At 37.9% G+C, this 19,497-nt stretch overlaps 1 protein-coding gene across 3 annotated transcripts in view; it reads right to left on the reverse strand.

Moving 5' to 3' along the window:
• Positions 1 to 6,654: 6,654 nt before the first annotated feature.
• The window catches only part of CDS1 (CDP-diacylglycerol synthase 1), a 68,502-nt gene continuing 55,659 nt past the window's right edge, over positions 6,655 to 19,497 (reverse strand). For 2 of the 3 annotated variants that reach the window (XM_027095922.1, XM_027095923.1), the window contains 4 exons: positions 17,434 to 17,586; positions 15,735 to 15,854; positions 13,561 to 13,664; positions 6,655 to 8,075 (listed from right to left, as the gene is read on the reverse strand). In XM_027095922.1, the coding sequence (XP_026951723.1) occupies positions 7,946 to 8,075; positions 13,561 to 13,664; positions 15,735 to 15,854; positions 17,434 to 17,586 (507 nt within the window). In that variant the 3' untranslated portion in view covers positions 6,655 to 7,945. The remainder of the gene's footprint in view (positions 8,076 to 13,560; positions 13,665 to 15,734; positions 15,855 to 17,433; positions 17,587 to 19,497) is intronic. The other variant, XM_027095925.1, reaches the window with a different exon arrangement.

Here is a 19,497-nt window from a genome sequence, read left to right on the forward strand (position 1 = left end):
GTTTATTGCTAAAAATGCTAACCATCACCTGAGCCTTCAGTGAGCTGCAATCTTTTTGCTGCTGGAGGATCTTGCCTCAGTGTTGATGCTGCTGACTGATCAGGGTGGTGGTTGCTGAGGTTGGGGTGGCTGAGGCAATTTCTTAAAATAATGATGATTTTGCCCCATTGATTGACTTTTCCTTTCATAATCGATTTCTCTGTAGCATGCAATGCTGTTTGATAGCACTTTACCCTTAGTAGAATTTCTTTCAAAATTAGAGTCAGTCCTCTCACACCCTGCTGCTGCTTTATGAATCGCTTTATGTAACATTCTAAATCCTTTGTGTCTTCACATCTTCACCGGGAGTAGATTCTATCTCAAGGAACCACTTCTCATCCATAAGAAGCAACTCCTCATCCATTAGTTTGATATTTATACAAATATAATAATGAAAAAGTTTAAAATACCATGAGAATTACCAATTTGTGATACAGAGACTCCAAGTGAACAAATGCTGTTGGAAAAATAGCTCCAATAGCTCCAACCCTTGCTCAATGCAGGGCTGTCACTAAACCTCAATCTGTAAAAAAAAAAAAAAAACACAAAATCTGCAAAGTGCAATAAAATGAGGTGTGTCTGTATATGAAATCAAAGAATAAATAAATGGAGAGAGATATTCCATGTTCATGGATAGGAAAACTCAATATTGTCAAGATATCACTTCTTCCCTACTTGATCTGTAGATTCAATGCAATCCCAATCAAAATCCCAAGTTATTTTGTGGCTATCAGTGAACTGATTCTAAAGTTCATATGGATAGGCAAAAGACCTAGAATACCAGGACAATACTGTAGGAAAACTAACTTAGAGGACCGACACTACCTGACCTCAAGACTTACCATAAAGCTACAATCATCAAGACAGTGTGGTATTGGTGAAAGAACAGAGAAATAGATCGATGGAACAGAATACAGAGCCCAGAAATGGAAGCACATAAATACAGTCAACAGATCTTTGACAAAGGAACAAAGCCTACACAATGGAGCAAAGATAGTCTTTTAACAAATGGTACTGTAACAACTGGTCATCCACATGCAAAAAAATGAATCTAGTCACAGACCTTACACCTTTTAGAAAAATTAACTCAAGATGGTTCATAAACCTAAATGTAAAATGCAAAATTATAAAACTAGAATTTAACAGAAAACCTAGATAACCTTGGGTATGGCAGTGACTTACAACATTAAAATTGTTGGTACATCATGGTTACAACATCAAAGGCACAATCCATGAAAGAAAGAATTGGTAAAGCAGACTTCATTAAAAGTAAAAACTTTTGTCCTGCAAAACATACTGTCAAGAGAAGAAGACAAGCCACAGATTAGTAGAAAATATTTGCAAAAGACAAATGTGATGAAGGACTGTTATCTAAAATATACCATGAACACTTAAAACTCAACAGTAAGAAAATAACCTGATTTTAAAATGGGCTGAAGACATTAACAGACACCTCACCAAAGAAGATATACGGATAGCAAATAAGCATATGAAAAGATGCTCCACAACATATGTCATCAGGGAAATGCAAGTTAAAACATTACATTATGTATAAAATGACCAAAATCCAGAACACTGACAGAACCAAATGCTGACAACGGTGTGGAACAATAGGAACCCTCATTCATTGATGGTGAGAATGCAAAATGGTACAGCCACTTTGGAAGACAGTTTGGTGGTTTCTGACAAAACTGAACATATTCTTACCATGTGATCAAGCAACCACAATTCTTGGTATTTACCCAAAGGAGTTGAAAAATTATGTCCGTCAAAAAACCTGCACACTGGTCTTCCCTGGTGGTGCAGTGGTCAAGAGTCTGCCTGCCGATGCAGGGGACACGGGTTCATGCCCTGGTCCGGGAAGATCCCACATGCCGCGGAGCGGCTGGGCCGTGAGCCATGGCCGCTGAGCCTGCGCGTCCGGAGCCTGTGCTCCGCAACGGGAGAGGCCAAAACAGTGAGAAACACGCGTACCGCAAAAATAAATAAATAAATAAATAAAACCTGCACACTGATGTTGACAGCAGCGTTATTCATTTTTGCCAAAACTTGGAAGCAAGCAAGATTCCTTCAGTAGGTGAATGGGTAAATAACTATGGTACATCCAGACAATGGAATATCATTTAGCACTAAAAAGAAATGAGTTAAAGCCATGAAAAGACATGGAAGAATCTTAAATGCATATTACTAAGTGAAAGAAGCCAATCTGAAAAGGCTGCATACTGTATGATTCTAACTGTATGACATTCTGGAAAAGGCAAAACAATGGAGACGGTAAAAAGATCAGGGGTTGGGGGTGTGTAGGAGGAATGAATAGGGGAAGCACAGAGGATTTTTAGGGCAGTGAAAATCCTCTGTATGGAACGATAGTGATGGGTACATGTCATACATTTCTCCAAATCCAAAGAATGTACACTACCAAGAATGAGCCATAATGTGAACTATGCACTTTGGGTGACTTTGATGTGTCACTGTAGGTTTATCAGTTGTAACAAACGTACCATTCTGGTTGGGGATACTGACAGTGGGAGAGGCTCTGCATGTGGTAGGCAGGGCTGGAGGGTGGGGCAGAGCAGAGGGTATATGGGCAATCTCTGTACCTTCCCCCCAGTTTCTCCATGAACCTTAAACTGCTCTAAATTGTCTTAAGAATGAAGGAAAAAAGAAAAAAGCCACAGCCTTGGAGAAAATATTTGTTGTCATATATCTGATAAGGGATTTATATCCAGGATATATAACAATGTCTTACAACTTAAGAAAAAACATCAAATGTAAAAATGTGCAAAGATATGAACATTTTATCAAAGAAGGTATACAAGTGGCACATGAAAAGATGCTCAATACCAATAGCCATTGGGGAAATGCAAACTAAAACCACCTTGGACACCAGCTAGAAAGGCTATCTTTAAAAAGACAAAGCTGAGTTTTGGTGAGGATGTAAGGAAACTGGAACCTTGTACACTGCAGTAGGAATGTAAGATTGTATAGCCTCTTTGGACAGTTTGGCCATTTCTTTAAAAGTTAAACATAAACTTACTATACGACCCAGGAATTCCACCCTAGAAATCTGACAGAAATGCAGACATGCCCACACGACATGTCCACAAGTATTTACAGCAGCATTTCTCATAAGAACCAAAAATTGGAAATAACCCAAATAATCAACAGGAAAATGGGTCATCAAAATACGGTATTAATAAAAAAGAACAAAGTACTGATACATGCAAAAATATTATGCCAGACACAGAACACTACATAGTGTATGATTCTATTTACACGCAATGTCCAGAAAAGGCAAATTTATAGAGACAGAAAGCAAATCAGTGGTTGCCTAAAGCTGGGGGTTGGAGTGACGATTAACTGCAAATGGGCATCAGGGAATTTTTTGGAGTGATGGAAATATTCTCAAATCAGAGGTGGTAATAGTTGCACAGTGTTATGGTACATAAACTATATCTCAATAAAGCTATTGAAAAAAAACAGAATTGCTAATGATTCAAATGTGTCTATCTTACCTGTACTAGCTGAAGCTTCTGGTTCCTTCACAAAGTTTTGAGATTTATTAAAACTGATCAAAAATATACTTATTACTCAAGAATGTTCTCCAAACTTATCACTTTTCTAGGTCCTGTCTGAAGTTTGACAATGAACCTTCTTGAAAACCACCTGGATCCATTAAACTCAAGCTGGACACACAGTGGAAAAGGAGAGTCTAAGAGCTTAAACCCCAAATCCATAACCTGTCGTCCTATAAGTTTGACAGAGCAGTTTGACATTTCATTCTCTCCCCAAGAGGACATCTTTGGGCAGGCTGTCCCTCAATGATTTTCTCTCTCTGGGAAACAAGGCTGCTTTACTGCCCATGTCCGTTGTACACATTAGAGGACCAGACTGTATTCTCTCAGCTCATTTTGGAAACTCAATTTGCCATCAACAGATAACATTCCGTTTATCGGCCCTTACTAAATGACTCTCCTTGTTATCTGATGATTCTAAAACCTTCTCCCCTTCTGTGCAGGAAGACAATGGAATTAAGGTAGGACAGGCTTTTGATTTTGGTTAAATTGTCTAGATCTGCTTTTATTTGCAGCCACTACACGCAGATTCCCAAATAGAGCCCCCCTCCGCCCAAGGAGTGAATTGTAAGCTCTTAAGTTTCAGGAGCCAGTGGCAAGATCTGGCTGTGGACTTTCTGCAGGACAGACAGCTCCTCCATGGAGGTCAGAATGATGGTGTCCATTTAAGGAACACTTACATTAACACTACCTAAATCAGATGTGACCAGAGACGTGCTTACCTTTCTGTTCGGTCCTATCAAACTGTCTCTTCCCAGTGGAGACGGACAACAGGAAAGGAGCAGATAGGAAGAAGGAAGGAACTCAGGATCAACTCCTCTATGTTGAACACAAAGGCACATTCATATGAGTTTTCACTTAACCCTTAAAACAACCCTAGGAACTAAGAATAATGAAGCCTGTCTTAGAACCACACAAAATTGAAAACTGGGATGAGTGTGGAGGGGCTGTCCAAGAGACACAAATGGGAATGTACACAGTTGGGTCTTCAGACCCCAAACCTTTCATTTGTTCAGAAGCTTGAGGGCCTAGGGAGTTGCCGGCATTGAGCCAGAACACAGTGGCCATCAAAACAGACGCCTCTCACTGTCCAAGTAGCTTAAAGTTCTAGTGGTGACTGGATCAAAGATTCACAAAAATAAATACGTAATTATAAACTAAAAAGTACCCTAGAAATTCGGTGCTCTTTCAATTAAGAGGACATCACCTCTAGACAAACACACATGTTCAGTGATCACCAGAACTTATTTATTCCCAGCCCTGAAGATGTCACTGTAGGTATCGGTGATGAAATATACACAGCATACAGTATTTCTGTATTTGTCATTTTGTAAACACTAGTTGAATGAATGTTTCCTCTCCAAAGAGAAAATGGCACAACAGAGTCAAAATGTGATTTGTTTCAGTTTTATTTTCCTATCTCAGTTTCAGTAAAAGGTTCAGCGAACTGATTGACACATATCAAAAGCTATCTATCTCCCACCCATATACAGTATACACTGTTTCCACTTTTTCTTTTCCCCTGAACAAGGTGGTACTATCTTTGTTCAAACCAAATTACAAATGAAGAGATACTATAAAAGAGAATAAAACGGTGGTGTGTGCGTGTGTGTGGGTGTGGTCTTTTTATTCTCAGACAGTAAAATGTATACCCACCACCACAAGGGGAAAAGCACTGAGGAAACATTTGTACTAAGCAGTTAGTACCATTAGAGTACCTCTCCAAACAGCAAATTTGGAACCATTAGCCATTACTGTAAAGGAAGTTCCTAGTCTTTCATTTTTCTGCCATCACATTGCTACACTGGAATATAAACCCTCTTCAGAGTGCAAATATAAAAATGATCAAAGTCAGGGTTTTATGGCAATCTTAGCTAAAGTATATTTTTTTATTTCCTTTTTTTCTTTTTTTTTTTGCGGTACACGGGCCTCTCACTGTTGTGGCCTCTTCCGTTGCGGAGCACAGGCTCCAGACGCGCAGGCTCAGCGGCCATGGCTCACGGGCCCAGCCGCTCCGCGGCATGTGGGATCTTCCCGGACCGGGGCACGAACCCGTGTCCCCTGCATCGGCAGGCGGACTCTCAACCACTGCGCCACCAGGGAAGCCCTAAAGTATATTCTTGATAAAATATATTCTATTTTAATATACATGCTATAAAAGTACACTAAAAACGTCAACCTTTAGAGTGTTGTTAAAATTAAGAATTTACTTTTTTACATATAGAATAATATACATCCAATTCTAAATGTATTTGAGGATAGCTATTACTGTGACCCCAAATATTTCTAGCTTCATATTTTGTTTACCATAATATTGATTTTATAATACGTATTCAGTAATGTGCTCATAATTCTGTTTTGCAGTGCCTCACTCATCACTTTAAAGAAAAATGCAGAGGGAACTGCATATCTCCAAGTTCTTACGGTGCAATTCACCATGTTTTCAACATAAGTTCCTATTACAAAATTTTAATTTTATTTTTTAAATTTTGGTAAGTAAATTCTTTTATGATCTACATTTGGAGCTTTTAATGCAGCAAGTAAAAATGAGCAATGTTGAAAATTAACTTAAAGGTAGCCTGATTTTAAAAATAATCACTTCCTTCTGTAATAATACCTCCAATGCCAATTCTAAATTTTTATGGAATAGTGTGAAATAATGCTGACTGCACACATCCAGTGGCGATGAATTGACTGAGTGCATGCCACGCCAAGAAATGAGACTCTTGGGACTGACTTTAACTATATCCACCATAATCCTGTAGTACACATGATGAGGCTGCTAGTTATAGATGACATCTGTGGAACCCAGGCATATCTGCAATTTTTTTTTTTGAGTAATAGAACAGAAATATAAAAGAATTAAAATTTGTTTCTGATTTAAACAAAAATATTTACTCTTTTCATTAGCAAAACATTCTTTAAAATATATCTATTTTTCCTCTGAACATTTAGCCAAGGAGCACTAGGCAATTTTTGAAGGTTTCAGTGCTGACTGTACAATACAATAAATACAGCTGTAGAGAACACACAGCAACAATAGCTTATTTACATCCACTGAGAAGAAATTTATTCTCATCTGGTTACAGTGTCCAGTCCCCCAAAGGAAAGGTTTGGCATTCGTGTGCTTTTTGTTCTTGGTGGGAATCACTTCTGCTTGATTTTCATTGTTGAAAGAAAAAAAAAAAATCAGCTGATGGCCTCAGATTTTCTGACATGATGTGAAAGAAGAATGTGATAAAAATTAGCTGCTACCATGGAGTTAGTCTGGGAATGGGTTTCCAGGCAGATCTCGCTTCTTCCCAGGTGAGGGTCCAGTGGGCTTCACGGGAACCAAGAGGTAGGTGCCTAGGACCCAGGTGTGCTGAGCCGCATCCAGGGACGGGTCACTCTGGCTCAGCTGAGCACCCCCTTCTCTGCCTCATTCACCACCCCTACTCACTACCCTATGTACTGATGCTCGTGGCTACAGAACTTATGGAAACCAGTTCACAGGGAAACAAAAGTGGAGAACTCAACCAAGAGGTGGGCTATGCATGTGTCATCATCCAGTGCTGCCTCCTGAGCTACTGTCTGTTGTGATCATGGGTGGAGGATGGGAACATATGTTCTTCATAGCAGAATTCTCCTGTGTTTCTCCTGAAAGTTTTTGAGAAGGTTATGTTTTTCCAGACAATTCGATCAAAGTAGAGTCTGATGTCTGCTCTTTCTGGCAAACCAATAATGGTAGAAATTTCAGCCTCTCTCTTGAATTTCAAACTCACCTAAAAGTGGAATGTTTTTCGCTGGCAAATGATTACTTACTTCTTTGAAAAGTGGACAGTCTTTCTTTTTTGGATCCAACTCAGCCCTTCAGAAAATACTTCAGACTGAAAGAGGAGGAAGTAGAGGAGAACTAACTTCCTATCATGCCTTACATAAAACATTTTGCTGAAATGAAGAGCCACTCCGACTACAAAAGTAAATATTTGTGCAAAGGGCACTTTGCCAGGTGCAATCTCAAGACATCCTCAATTTACTCATAGTGTTGTGACTCTTTAAAACACAAGTCTTTTAAGTGATGAAACCTAGCAAGTAATGGGAAGGAAGTTAACATCAGAAAATACACTTAGAAAAAGTACAGGATATTTTGCCTGGCATTTGCTACTTATTTCATAACTTAGATCAAGTAAGTGTTAAATATTCACAGTAATTTCAGAGAAGAAACATTCATATCTGTAAAACTTCAATCTATTGCATTTTCGACACTTTTCTGTACAATTACAAAATGTCATCTGTCGGTGCTTTCCTGTAGAATTCTTTACTGTCAGTCCTTCCCTCTCCAGATCCAGTTATACCTTCAAGGTGGGCTGTAGGATTCCCTTCTCAATGAGATGAGTCTTCAGCGTTTTGTATATATTTAACTGCTGTTCTGGTTGAAGCACCAACAACTGCTGTAGCACTTTGCTGGGATTTGGACCCCTGATAACAGAGCAGAAAAGACAAAGTTCACACTATTATTTTAAGAGAGCTAAAGGAAGCATATAATTGTAATTTAAAATAAACCATGCATTTAAGTGCAGAGGATCAATCTTTACAGAATCAGAACAGCTCTTGATCAGAGCCCACTTTAATGCCCAACGTTAGTGTCAAAGGGAGAAAAAAAAAACCCTAGAACTATCTGCATTGAGAGGCATACAGTCTAGATGTGGGAAGAATGTGCAAACACAGAAGACAGGAACACGAGGCAATTTAGGGAGTGCAGATCTAAGTTTCACAAAAATCTGCAAAAAGGCAAATCCTGAGATTGGACAAGACACGGAAACCATTCTGTAAAAAAAAGGACCATTCCCGATGAGGATAAACCAAAAGAGAACATGAAGACATAATTTAAGTCTTTAGCTTCAAAGAAACGTCAGACAGGGAAGGTACACTGTTGAAGAAATACCATCGGGGAACACTTCCCGAGCCCAGCCCTGAAGCCCCCACCTGGGATCTACAATGGGAACAACAGCCTTTTTTCAAAGAAGGTCTTAGGTAAACCCCAATATAGGAAACAAAATAAAAGCGGATCTCCTTTAGCAGGTGGAGAGCCCTGCCCGTCTTGCCCAGCATCCCCACTGGGGAGGAAATAAGCCCAGGCAGTGTTAAGTAAAGTATCCACTGGGCAGTGACACTGCTCTCCAACAGGTATCATACCAGCCTGTGCAGGGGGCCTCTCCCTGGGCGGCTCCTTCTGGGGAAGCTCCTCCAACATCCCCATGCCAGCCCTTCTCTCTGCACTTTCTGATGGTGCACTCCGGGTCAGAAAAGACCCCAACCAGGATTCCCACCCTCCAGAGACACCATGACAGTAAGGGGATTGCAATTTCCTACCTTTGCACACTAGAACTCAACCCATTTATAAGCTGGAGATCACTTGTGTTTCTGCACTTACACTGCTAAAGTGCTGTTTTGTTAAATTCAGAATGAACCTAATTCAGACTGTGATGTAGATGTATTGTTCTTTGCAATTTCTACAATCCACTTGAATAGGAAAAGCAGAGTGGGCTTACTTTTTGTGGAGAGGGATTAGGGAAATCCAATGAGAAAAAGCAAGATGGAGAATGGCACAGAATTCTGAGAAAGACATCTACATGGGTAATTAAATTTATGACTTATTGCACAATAGCATGGATTAGCTGTCCCATGGGTCACCTTTGTACACGTGGCTCAACTCATTTGCCAGAAACTGAAGCCGTATGTCTCTCGCAGCTACAGTCTACTCAAGTCAGGACACAACTTGCCTTACGTTTCTTCAAAAGATTCAGCAACTTCCTAACATAAACCCAGAGTAGGGCCCACAGAGAAAAGGAATGCTATTCTAGCAACTTCAGCTAAATGCAAAATTGTCAGCAGGGGCTTCCAGCTAGTTGCACACTGGCTCTAGCACTGTATTTCTAATCGTCTAAATGTGTACTTTCAAATGGAGGACAACATGGCTCAGCACAACTTTTCCCTACTGAGAACAGCAGATCAAAAAAAAAAAAAAGTATGAGTTAATGCTCTAAAAGCTGCCATCTTCTGCAGATAAAGAGTTCTAAGGATTTAAAGCCACTAATTACTAATACTCAAATATATCAGTAAATAAATCATATGCAAATGGGTTAAATACTCCAATTAAGACAAAGATTGTCAGCTGGGTTATAAAAAAAAGAAAATCCTTGTGAGAAGAAAAGAGTGAAACACACTTTAAATATAAGGAAAAAGGCACACAAAAAATAAAAGGATAGACAAAGAAATATTATGCAAACACAATTAAGAAGAAGGCTGATGTAGCTATACTTATATTCAACAAAATAAGCTTTAAACAAGTAGTATATAAAGATGGGCATTATAGAATGATACTAAGAGTGATTCAACAGTGAGACACGAGTTCTAAATGTGTGGACGCCTAATACAACCTCAACGTATATAAAGCAAAAACTGGGAGATTCTGACAAAGCTCTCTTCGTAACTGATACAGAACAAGCAGATGGAAAAACAAACCAAAAAATTCAGTACAGAAGATTTAGCTAAACTTCACCCAGTTGACTTACAACACTAATCCTGAAACTGCACAATGCATATTTGATTCATGTGTACATACAATGTATATCTGAGTAGACAATGTGCCTGGGCACAAAGGAAGTCATGACAAATATTAATACTGAAGTAATAAAGAGTATGTTTTCTGACCACAGTGGAATTAAAGCAAAAATCAAAAAAGGAAGGAGAATGAGAAAATCTCCATTTCTTTGGAAGCAAATCAATATACTTCTAATATACTTCTAAATAATCCCATGTCAAAGAAGATATAGAACTGGAAATCAGAAAATATTTGTATCTGAAAAATGAAACTACACATATAACATGTGGGATGAGAATACTTGAAAGTACTTAAAAAGAGCACTCAAAAAGCAGTAGTTAAGAGGAAATATATAATGTTAAATAAATATATTACACAAGAAAGCTGAAAATCAGTAATCTAAGCTTTATCTCAAGAAGCTTGAGAAGGAACAGAAAATTGAACCTAAAGAAAGATAAAGGATGCAAAACCAGAAATATAGATCAATGGAACAGGATAGAAAGCCCAGAAGTAAACCCACACACCTATGGTCAATTAATCTGTGACAAAGGAGGCAAGAATATACAATGGAGAAAAGACAGTCTCTTCAATAAGTGGTGCTGGGAAAACTGGACAGCTACATGTAAAAGAATGAAATTAGAACATTCTCTAACACTATACATACACAAAAATAAACTCAAAATGGATCAAAGACCTAAATATAAGGCCGAACACTATAAAACTCTGAGCGGAAAACATAGGGAGAACACTCTTTGACATAAATTGCAGCAATATCTTTTGGGATCCACCTCCTAGAGTAATGAAAATAAAAACAAAAATAAATAAACAAATGAGACCTAATTAAACTTAAAAGCTTTTCCACAGAAAAAGGAAACCACAAACAAAACGAAAAGACATCCCACAGAATGGGAGAAAATATTTGCAAATGAAGAGACTAACAAGGGATTAATCTCCAAAATATACAAACAACTCATGCAGCTCTATGTCAAAAAAACACAACCCAGTCAAAAAATGGGCAGAAGATCTAAATAGACATTTCTCCAAAGAAGACATACAGATGGCCAAGAAGCACATGGAAAGATGCTCAACATCATTAATTATCAGAGAAATGCAAATCAAAACTACAGTGAGGTACAGCCAGAAAAAGGAACAAAACTGGGTAATTTGTAGAGACGTGGATGGATCTAGAGACTGTCATACAGAGTGAAGTAAGTCAGAAAGAGAAAAGCAAATACCGTATATTAATGCATATATGTGGAACCTAGAAAAATGGTACAGATGAACCGGTTTGCAGGGCAGAAACAGAGACACAGATGTAGAGAACAAATGTATGGACACCAAGGGGGGAAACTGGTGGGGTGGTGGTGGTGGTGGTGCGATGAATGGAGAGATTGGGATTGACATGTATACACTAATATGTATAAAATGGATAACTAATAAGAACCTACTGTATAAAAAAATAAAATTAAAAAATTAAAAAACTACAATGAAGTATCACCTCACACCAGTCAGAATGCCCATCATCAAGAAGTCCACAAACAATAAATGCTAAAGAGGGTGTGGAGAAAAGGGAACCCTCCTACACTGTTGGTGGGAATGTAAATTGGTAAACCCACTGTGGAGAACACTACAGAGGTTCCTTAAAAAATTAAAAATAGAACTACCATATGATCCAGCAATCCAACTCCTGGGCATATATTCAGAGAAAACCATAATTCAAAAAGATACATGCAACCCCAATATTCACTGCAGCACTATGGTACAATAGCCAAGACATGGAAGTAACCTACATGTTCATTGACAGAGGAGTAGATAAAGAAGATGTACATATATACAATGGAATATTACTCAGCCATAAAAAAGAACAAAATAATGCCATTTGCAGCAACACGGATGGACCTAGAGATTATCATACTAAGTAAAGTAAGTGAAGTAAGTCAGACAAGGACAAATACCATATGATATCACTCATATATGGAATCTAATTTTTACAAATGAACTTATTTACAAAACAGAAACAGACTCACAGATTTCGAAAACAAACTTATGGTTACCAAAGGCGAAACATGGCGGGGGGGGGCGATAAATTAGGAGCTTGTGATTAACATACACACACTACTATATATAAAATAGATAACCAACAAGGACCTACTGTATAGCACAGGGAACTCTACTCAATATTCTATAATAACCTATATGGGTAAATAGTCTGAAAAAGAATGAATATTTGTAAAACTGAATCACTTTGCTCTACACCTGAAACTAGCACAGCATTGTAAATCAGCTATACGGCAATACAGTTTTTAAAAAAGATAAAGGAATGAAAGATGAGAGTAGACATCAATGAAATAGAAAACAAATACACAACAGAGAAAGGTGAAGTCAGAATTTGATTCTTTGAAAAGATTAATGAAATAGATAAACTCCTAACAAGATGGCTCAAGGAAAATAAAAGTTAATACAAAAATGCTCACACTACTATAGGTATATATTTAAAATGCATATTTAGAGACCTATAAATATGAGTTTCAATCCACATAACTCTAAAGGAAATACAGGTTTTCTAGGCTCAGACACCAGTAGAGGCCATGGCATATAAAGTAAACATGTGGTTGATGTGGTTAGCTTTCACACCTCAAACTGGCATTTCAGGGCAGATCCAAAACATTAAAGTTTAGTAATGAGAATAAAGCACCCCATATAAAACAGCAACACCCTCCACCTACCCCTCCCCGCCTCTCCACCCCCCACCCCCACCACATACACACCCATAATCCTGCGGACTGCTCTGTTTTTCTCCATGGCTCTTATAACCACCAGACAAGCTACATTTGTTTGTTCTCCACTTCTGCCCCTTCTCCCTCCAACTCCCCAGGAAGAAAATAAGCCCTGAGGACAGGAACTTGGTTTGTTTTGTTCTCTGCTATATCCATGCCCAGAACATGCCCCAACACATAACAGGCACTCAAGCAATAACTGGTGGACTGGATGAATCATTATGTCCTCCTCCTTTTTAAGTAACTCTTAGGGTTCACTGTCACCACAATGTCCACAGTTGAGAAATTAAATCTCCTGCTGTTCCAAATCTAGTACCATTCACCCACTCTAACTGAATCTTAACTCAGCCCTATTAGACTATGACATATACTATTTTTTTAACTTGTTCAAATGTAAGGGAAATAATTATAATTTAATCATACTGCCCAAGGCTACAGTGTGACACGGTTCCAGGAGCCACCGTTCCCTTCGCTATTATAGATTACCAATGACAAAAAAAGTAACGAATTCAAACTAATGCCTATCGAAATGAGAACTCCAAGAAATCATCTAATAAAACATTTTTTAAAAATCTAGAAGTACCTTATAAAACTTGTGATGTACACATGCACAAAAGTTGCCATCAAATACTGACAATCAAATCTGTCCATTATCCCTCCATGTCCAGGAATGGTGTTTGCAAAATCCTTCAGAAAAAAACAAACATATTAGTAACTTTTCAAAAAAATCACCTGCTCTAAAATTCCTACCTGTAAATGTCTCCTTGACATCATGGACTTGAAGGAAAATACTTTACTATTGGATTTTCCCACTAAATACAAACTTATTAGAACATGTCCAACAGATTAAAACTGCATGTTGGAATATGTGCCTATGTTAGAATGACTATTGAATTGACACACAGCTTTCAAATAACACTAATTAAATATTAATTAAATCTAGCACTAACTTTTTTTAGTTAGTAAAACTTTTTCTAAATCAAAAATGCTATCAGCTATTACTAATCTAATCTTATAGCTGGCTCTTCTGCTTAATCAGAAACTATTTGGGGAGCTATTTTAGTGTTGTTGACAGATATACAACTGGTTCTAGCTCATGTTTATCCTAATGGTTCTTACTCTGAAATAAATATTTTACTACTGTGATAAATATTTCTTTTTTTTTATGTGTTGGGGTAAAAAGGAAATCAAAATAGATAGTTCATTTGGGACATGTTAGTCCATTAAATGGCCAAATTAAGGGAATGGTTAGTAAGCCTCTGCAGATTGACCCTGTATAGATCCATCTACACGTGTCAGGGCCCAGGAAATGTAAATGACTAATTGTCCTTCTCGTTTACTCAAGCAGCCTAAAAACCTCTAAAATGCAACAGCGATTCTACCTTCATTTCAGACATGAAAAGAAACCTCACCATTCACCAAGAAACCTTGGATTGGAGACCATTAAAGACCATTCTAAACATAACATTTCTCTGTTTAAAACAACTATTGAAAAACTCTTTGGTTAATTTTTGCCAACACATTTCCTTCCTTCTCTTCCCTACTAACCCAAGCACAATAGAGCCGTGGTAACTCCATCCCACTTTGCTGTTTGCAGCCTTTACAGGCTTCTCGTCTTGCATAGCTATTGCTACGATTCTTTGTGGATGTGTATTATCTCCCCTAGTCGGTGGTGAGCATCATGAGAACAGGGACAACATCTTGTACACTTTTGCATATTGCATTCCACCTAAGGTAGTATCTTCCCCATTGCAAGTGCTCGCTGAGTTCGCGTATTTATTTCCCTGGCCTCTGGGATCTGGCCACCACTCTCTGTAGTCTGACCACCTACTCCCTACCATGGCCACAGTGTTCCTCTTCCCCTTCCAGCAGCTGATCTCCTCTACTCCTTTGCACTTGCTGGAACTCCCTTCCTTCAATTTCTCTGCAGGACTCATTCTCTTCCTTTCCTGGTATCCCTGCTTAAACGCCACCTCCTCAGAGAAGCTTGCCCTGAGCACCCCACCTTCAGTAGACACTCTCTAACTCCCAATGGCACACATTCAGTCTTAACTTAGTGAAGCCATGTGAGGAGAGTTGAGATAATAGGCCAAATATATCTCACTTTACGAGAATTTAAGGTAAACAAAACATAGGGCTAATTTTAAGTATCTGGAACAGGGATCAGCAAACTATGTCCCACAGACCAATTCCAGCCCGCTGCCTGTTTCTTGTAAGTAAAGTTTTATTAGAACCCAGCCACACTCACTCATTGATGTATTGTCCATGGGCTCTCACACTATGGTGGAAGACTTCAGAACTGAGTAGTTTGCGATATTGCTGCTATTAGCGTATGATTTGGCCCTTTACAGAAAGAGTTTGCTGACCCCTGGTCCAGCAGAATGGAGAGTTACATATCCAAAGGCACTCTTGCACTTCCCTTCACTTGAGACTGTGACAGGACACTAAACTTAGACAATTCATAGCTGGATTCTTGGATGAACACTTGAAGGACCAAGATTCTGTGTCTGTCCCAGCATCAAGTGACACATGCCATTTCTAGAAAAAAGGGTGATATACCACTTTAAAATGTATTAACACGGCATGACCAAAACCTAACAAGAAAGAATATATACTCTGTGAGGCTGACACAAATAGGGTGGAAAAGTTTTTGCCCAGGGGCTTAATGCGGGAGACCAAAAGAGAACCAAATTCCAACTATATTACATTCTCTAATTATATTCTGTAACACTGTAACAAAGAATCTAAAACACACACCTTGATTTTGAAAGCTCTTTTGAATCCGCTGGCAAAGAATCCTCCGAATGGGCCAATCAAAGATGCAAATGTGGAAAGAGCAATGCTGTGTATCTGGAAAGGATACAAGCTTATTGTTTCCTAAAGAGGGAAGAAAAAGGAGAGGGGTTGGGGCTAACTGCATGAAAAATGTATTCTAGCACGCCACCTAAACTCAGAGCCATTATATATAAACACTAAGTCAAAGCACATGCCATATTTTTGTTAATTTCACAAACTTTCAAGATCATAGGAAAAAATAAATGTGTAAGCTCTCGTTACCACTCTGCTTATTCAGCCAGCACTCCCTATTCCCTGTGTAAGCGTACTGAAAGCGCCTGGTGTGCTAAAATCTGATAGGCTACTTTTCTAATTTGTCTAGAAACTTCTACATCACTTGGGTCATAGGCTTACCAAGAATCAGTTAATTTCTGACATTGTTTTTTACCAGTAGCACTTTGTTTTTGTAATTATATAATGTATTTTGTACTTGTATTTTATTTCACTTTAATTTTATATGACAAATGATGGGAAAGTTGGTCTTTCTCTTAAAATTAAGTTAAATGCTGTGGAAACACCTGAAAATAAAATGCTTTATTTTCTACCAAAATTAACATCAGCAAGACAATTATGAAAAGTTGAGAAGAATTCTGCAGCCAAATTATTTTGTAAATTCTTAGTTCTTATTCCACTTTAAATAAACTGAAACTACAAATTGTAGAGAGTGCATAATGGGTGTGGTTTAAGAAAGATCACTAAGAACTCCAATCTTTGGACCTGTTCACAAAGGAACGGCCTTGCCCCAATCAAAGATTAGCAGTATCAAAGAGTTTTACAGCAGATAATAGATGGCTTGGACACTGAAAAAATTCTTGGAATCAATGTATTGAGCCCTCAAGTAGAGAAATAATTTGTTGGTTAACCTTCTTCTTAAAAAGTAACTTTAGTTAAAAGTTAAATATTTCAGGGAATTCCCTGGAGGTCCAGTGATTAGGACTTGGTGCTTTCACTGCCAGAGCCCAGGGTTCAATTCCTGGTCAGGGAACTAAGATCCCGCAAGCTGTGTAGCACGGCCAAATAAATAAATAAATAATAAATGTTTCAGATGCATTCATGTGTACACACACACAATTATTTGATTCCCCACTTTAACCAACCACCCACTAGTCCTGGTAGCATAGATCAGCAGGGATCTACTGGACAGCATGTCAACATCCTTCAAGGTTACCTTTAAATGGCAGCAGTGTTTTTGGAAGGGAAAGTGATTTTTAGAAACAGCAGCTTTCTGTACTAGTAAAAGTCCCCTAAAAATCAAGTAATTTTTGAGCTGGTGAATTTTAATTAAGTTTTAAATTGAGTCAATTTATACCAGTTACACGTGAAACTCATTATAACTCATTTGATTTGTAGAAATCTAAGAGACATTTAAAAATGTTTTCAAGATAAATTACCACCAGTATTCAAACCATTAGGCAAGTAAGTTTCTAACAGACAACTGGTTTGTGACAGTAATATTCACTTTATATACAAAAAAGGGAAATCACAAGGGGATAGAATATATGATTGATGTCAAGCAGACAATTATCTGTATTACAGAGTTAAAAATTCTGCAGAAATCGATCTCTTGCAATAAATGAAGCTTAATTTTTGGGAGGGAGGATCCCCACCATGTTTATCTTACCCGTCTCAACAATGCCTTCAAAAAGGGAGGAAGTGAATAACTCTGAAGCTGGAAAAGTTCTGAGGGTTCACATTCTGTAACGAAGGAGTTTACGTCACTTCGGTATTCCACTGGGCAGACAAAGTACTGGTATTTGGATAACACGTAAGCGGCCTAAATAACAAAGCAAGCGTTTGTAAAACATTGCATGAAAATATATGTATGTGTGTGTGTGTGTGTGTGTGTGTGTGCGTGTGTGTATATATATAAAATTTTTTAAACGTATATATGTTATGTGTCAGAAAGGCCAGAAACAGAATGCCAAATTTTCCTCGCATTCACATCCTGCCATGTATTTTCAAAGTTAACTGACCATAACTGATGGAATAAAAAACTTTAAAAAGCCATTAGAAAACAAAACTTTTTGGAAATCCGTATGATTATAATCTCAGTATAGGGAAAGAGGGAAGGGGAAAGTTAGAAAAAGAAGCCGATTTGAACATTTAGACAAGAATTATAGCAAGGTTTTACTTTTTTTAAGAACACATTTAATGTCAGCAGAAGCTAACAATTATAAAGGTATGGGAGAGTACAGGACTAAAGTTTCTTGCATAAAGGTTATATTAATTTCATCAATTAAAAAAATAAACAGTGATTCAAAATTACTAAGAAAACAGCACAGATGAAAAACACCATTGTTCTTAACCAACCCAGACAATGTTGACTAAATTATTCTTTCCCTGGACACATCACTGCAATTTTTAAAACTAGCTGTCCTCAGCCATGGAAGAAGATACATAAAAACAAAATATCTTATTACAAATTTAAATTGCTATACAATAGTTCATTTTCTTTCTTTTACAGACATTCACACCATTATACTGCTCAAAAATGGTTGATAGAAGTGCAAATATGACACTAGAAATGGATATAAGTTGATTTTGCTTCCAAACAACCAGTTTCCTCAAAATTACTTATTAAAAAATATATAAGCTCCCTCCTCCTTATTTCATCATGCATTACATTCTTATAGGATAGCTCTTTATTTTCTTCCAATGATATGGCTGTTCTTGTAGTATTTCTAAATTGTCTTTAATGATACTAGATTCTTGTAGTAGTATTTAACTTAATAATCCCTTCTTCGTAATATATAATCATTGGACAGGACCAGATCCCTTTTCATTATTCTGTTCATCAGTTATTACCTCATTGATATTCTAACAAATAAACACTGGAATAATTTTTTTAATTCTATCGCAATTTTCATTGAGAATGAACTACACTGATAAACAGGAATTATGGTGGTTTTCCCCTCCAGCCTGGCCCATTTCCATTTATTCGTATATTTGCTCCCTCTCAAAGCTCCATGTTGTTATTAGTCACTCTATATTTGGCTATAGAATATATTCTAGAACTGTTAGGGACAAGACTCTTAAAAAATTAAACTTCCTGACAGTAATTTTTTTTGGTATATTTATCTTATATCCAGCCATTTTTCTGTACCTTTTTTGATTTCTCACAAGACACCTTTGAATAAAAACATAAATTCCATAACTGTACACTAATTTTTAAAACATTAACAATATCCATTATTCATAGCTAAAAGTAAACATCAATTATTTTTAACAAGCTTTTTCTGTAAACTGGACTCACAGCAGTAAGCACCCACTAGGCCAAGCAGCTGGCACGTGTTAAAGAGACAGAACTCTTCAATATCATTTGCATTCTCTGCTTTTATTCAAAGCCACCACCCGTCCCAGCACCTGTGCACCCACAAGGCAGAACAGCTGTTAGAAACTACCAAAACACAACGGCAGGTCTCAAGCCTAGCTTTATATGAGAATCAGCTGAGGGAGTTAATTGACCTGGAAGAGGGCTGGGACATAGGTGTTGTGTAAGCTCCCCAGGTGGTTCTGTTATGAGGCCAGGATGAGAGTTACTGGGCTATACAATGCAGGCATACCTCATTTTATTGCACTCACTTTATTGTGCTTCACAGGTACTGTGTTTTTCACAAATTGAAGGTCTATGGCAACCCTGCCTCAAACAAGTCTAATGGCACCATTCTTCCAACTGCAAGACTTC

The sequence above is a fragment of the Aethalodelphis obliquidens genome, unplaced genomic scaffold (genome assembly GCF_003676395.1).
Source record: "Aethalodelphis obliquidens isolate GAN/ISIS:26980383/991018 unplaced genomic scaffold, ASM367639v1 scaffold95, whole genome shotgun sequence".
Taxonomy (NCBI): domain Eukaryota; kingdom Metazoa; phylum Chordata; class Mammalia; order Artiodactyla; family Delphinidae; genus Aethalodelphis; species Aethalodelphis obliquidens.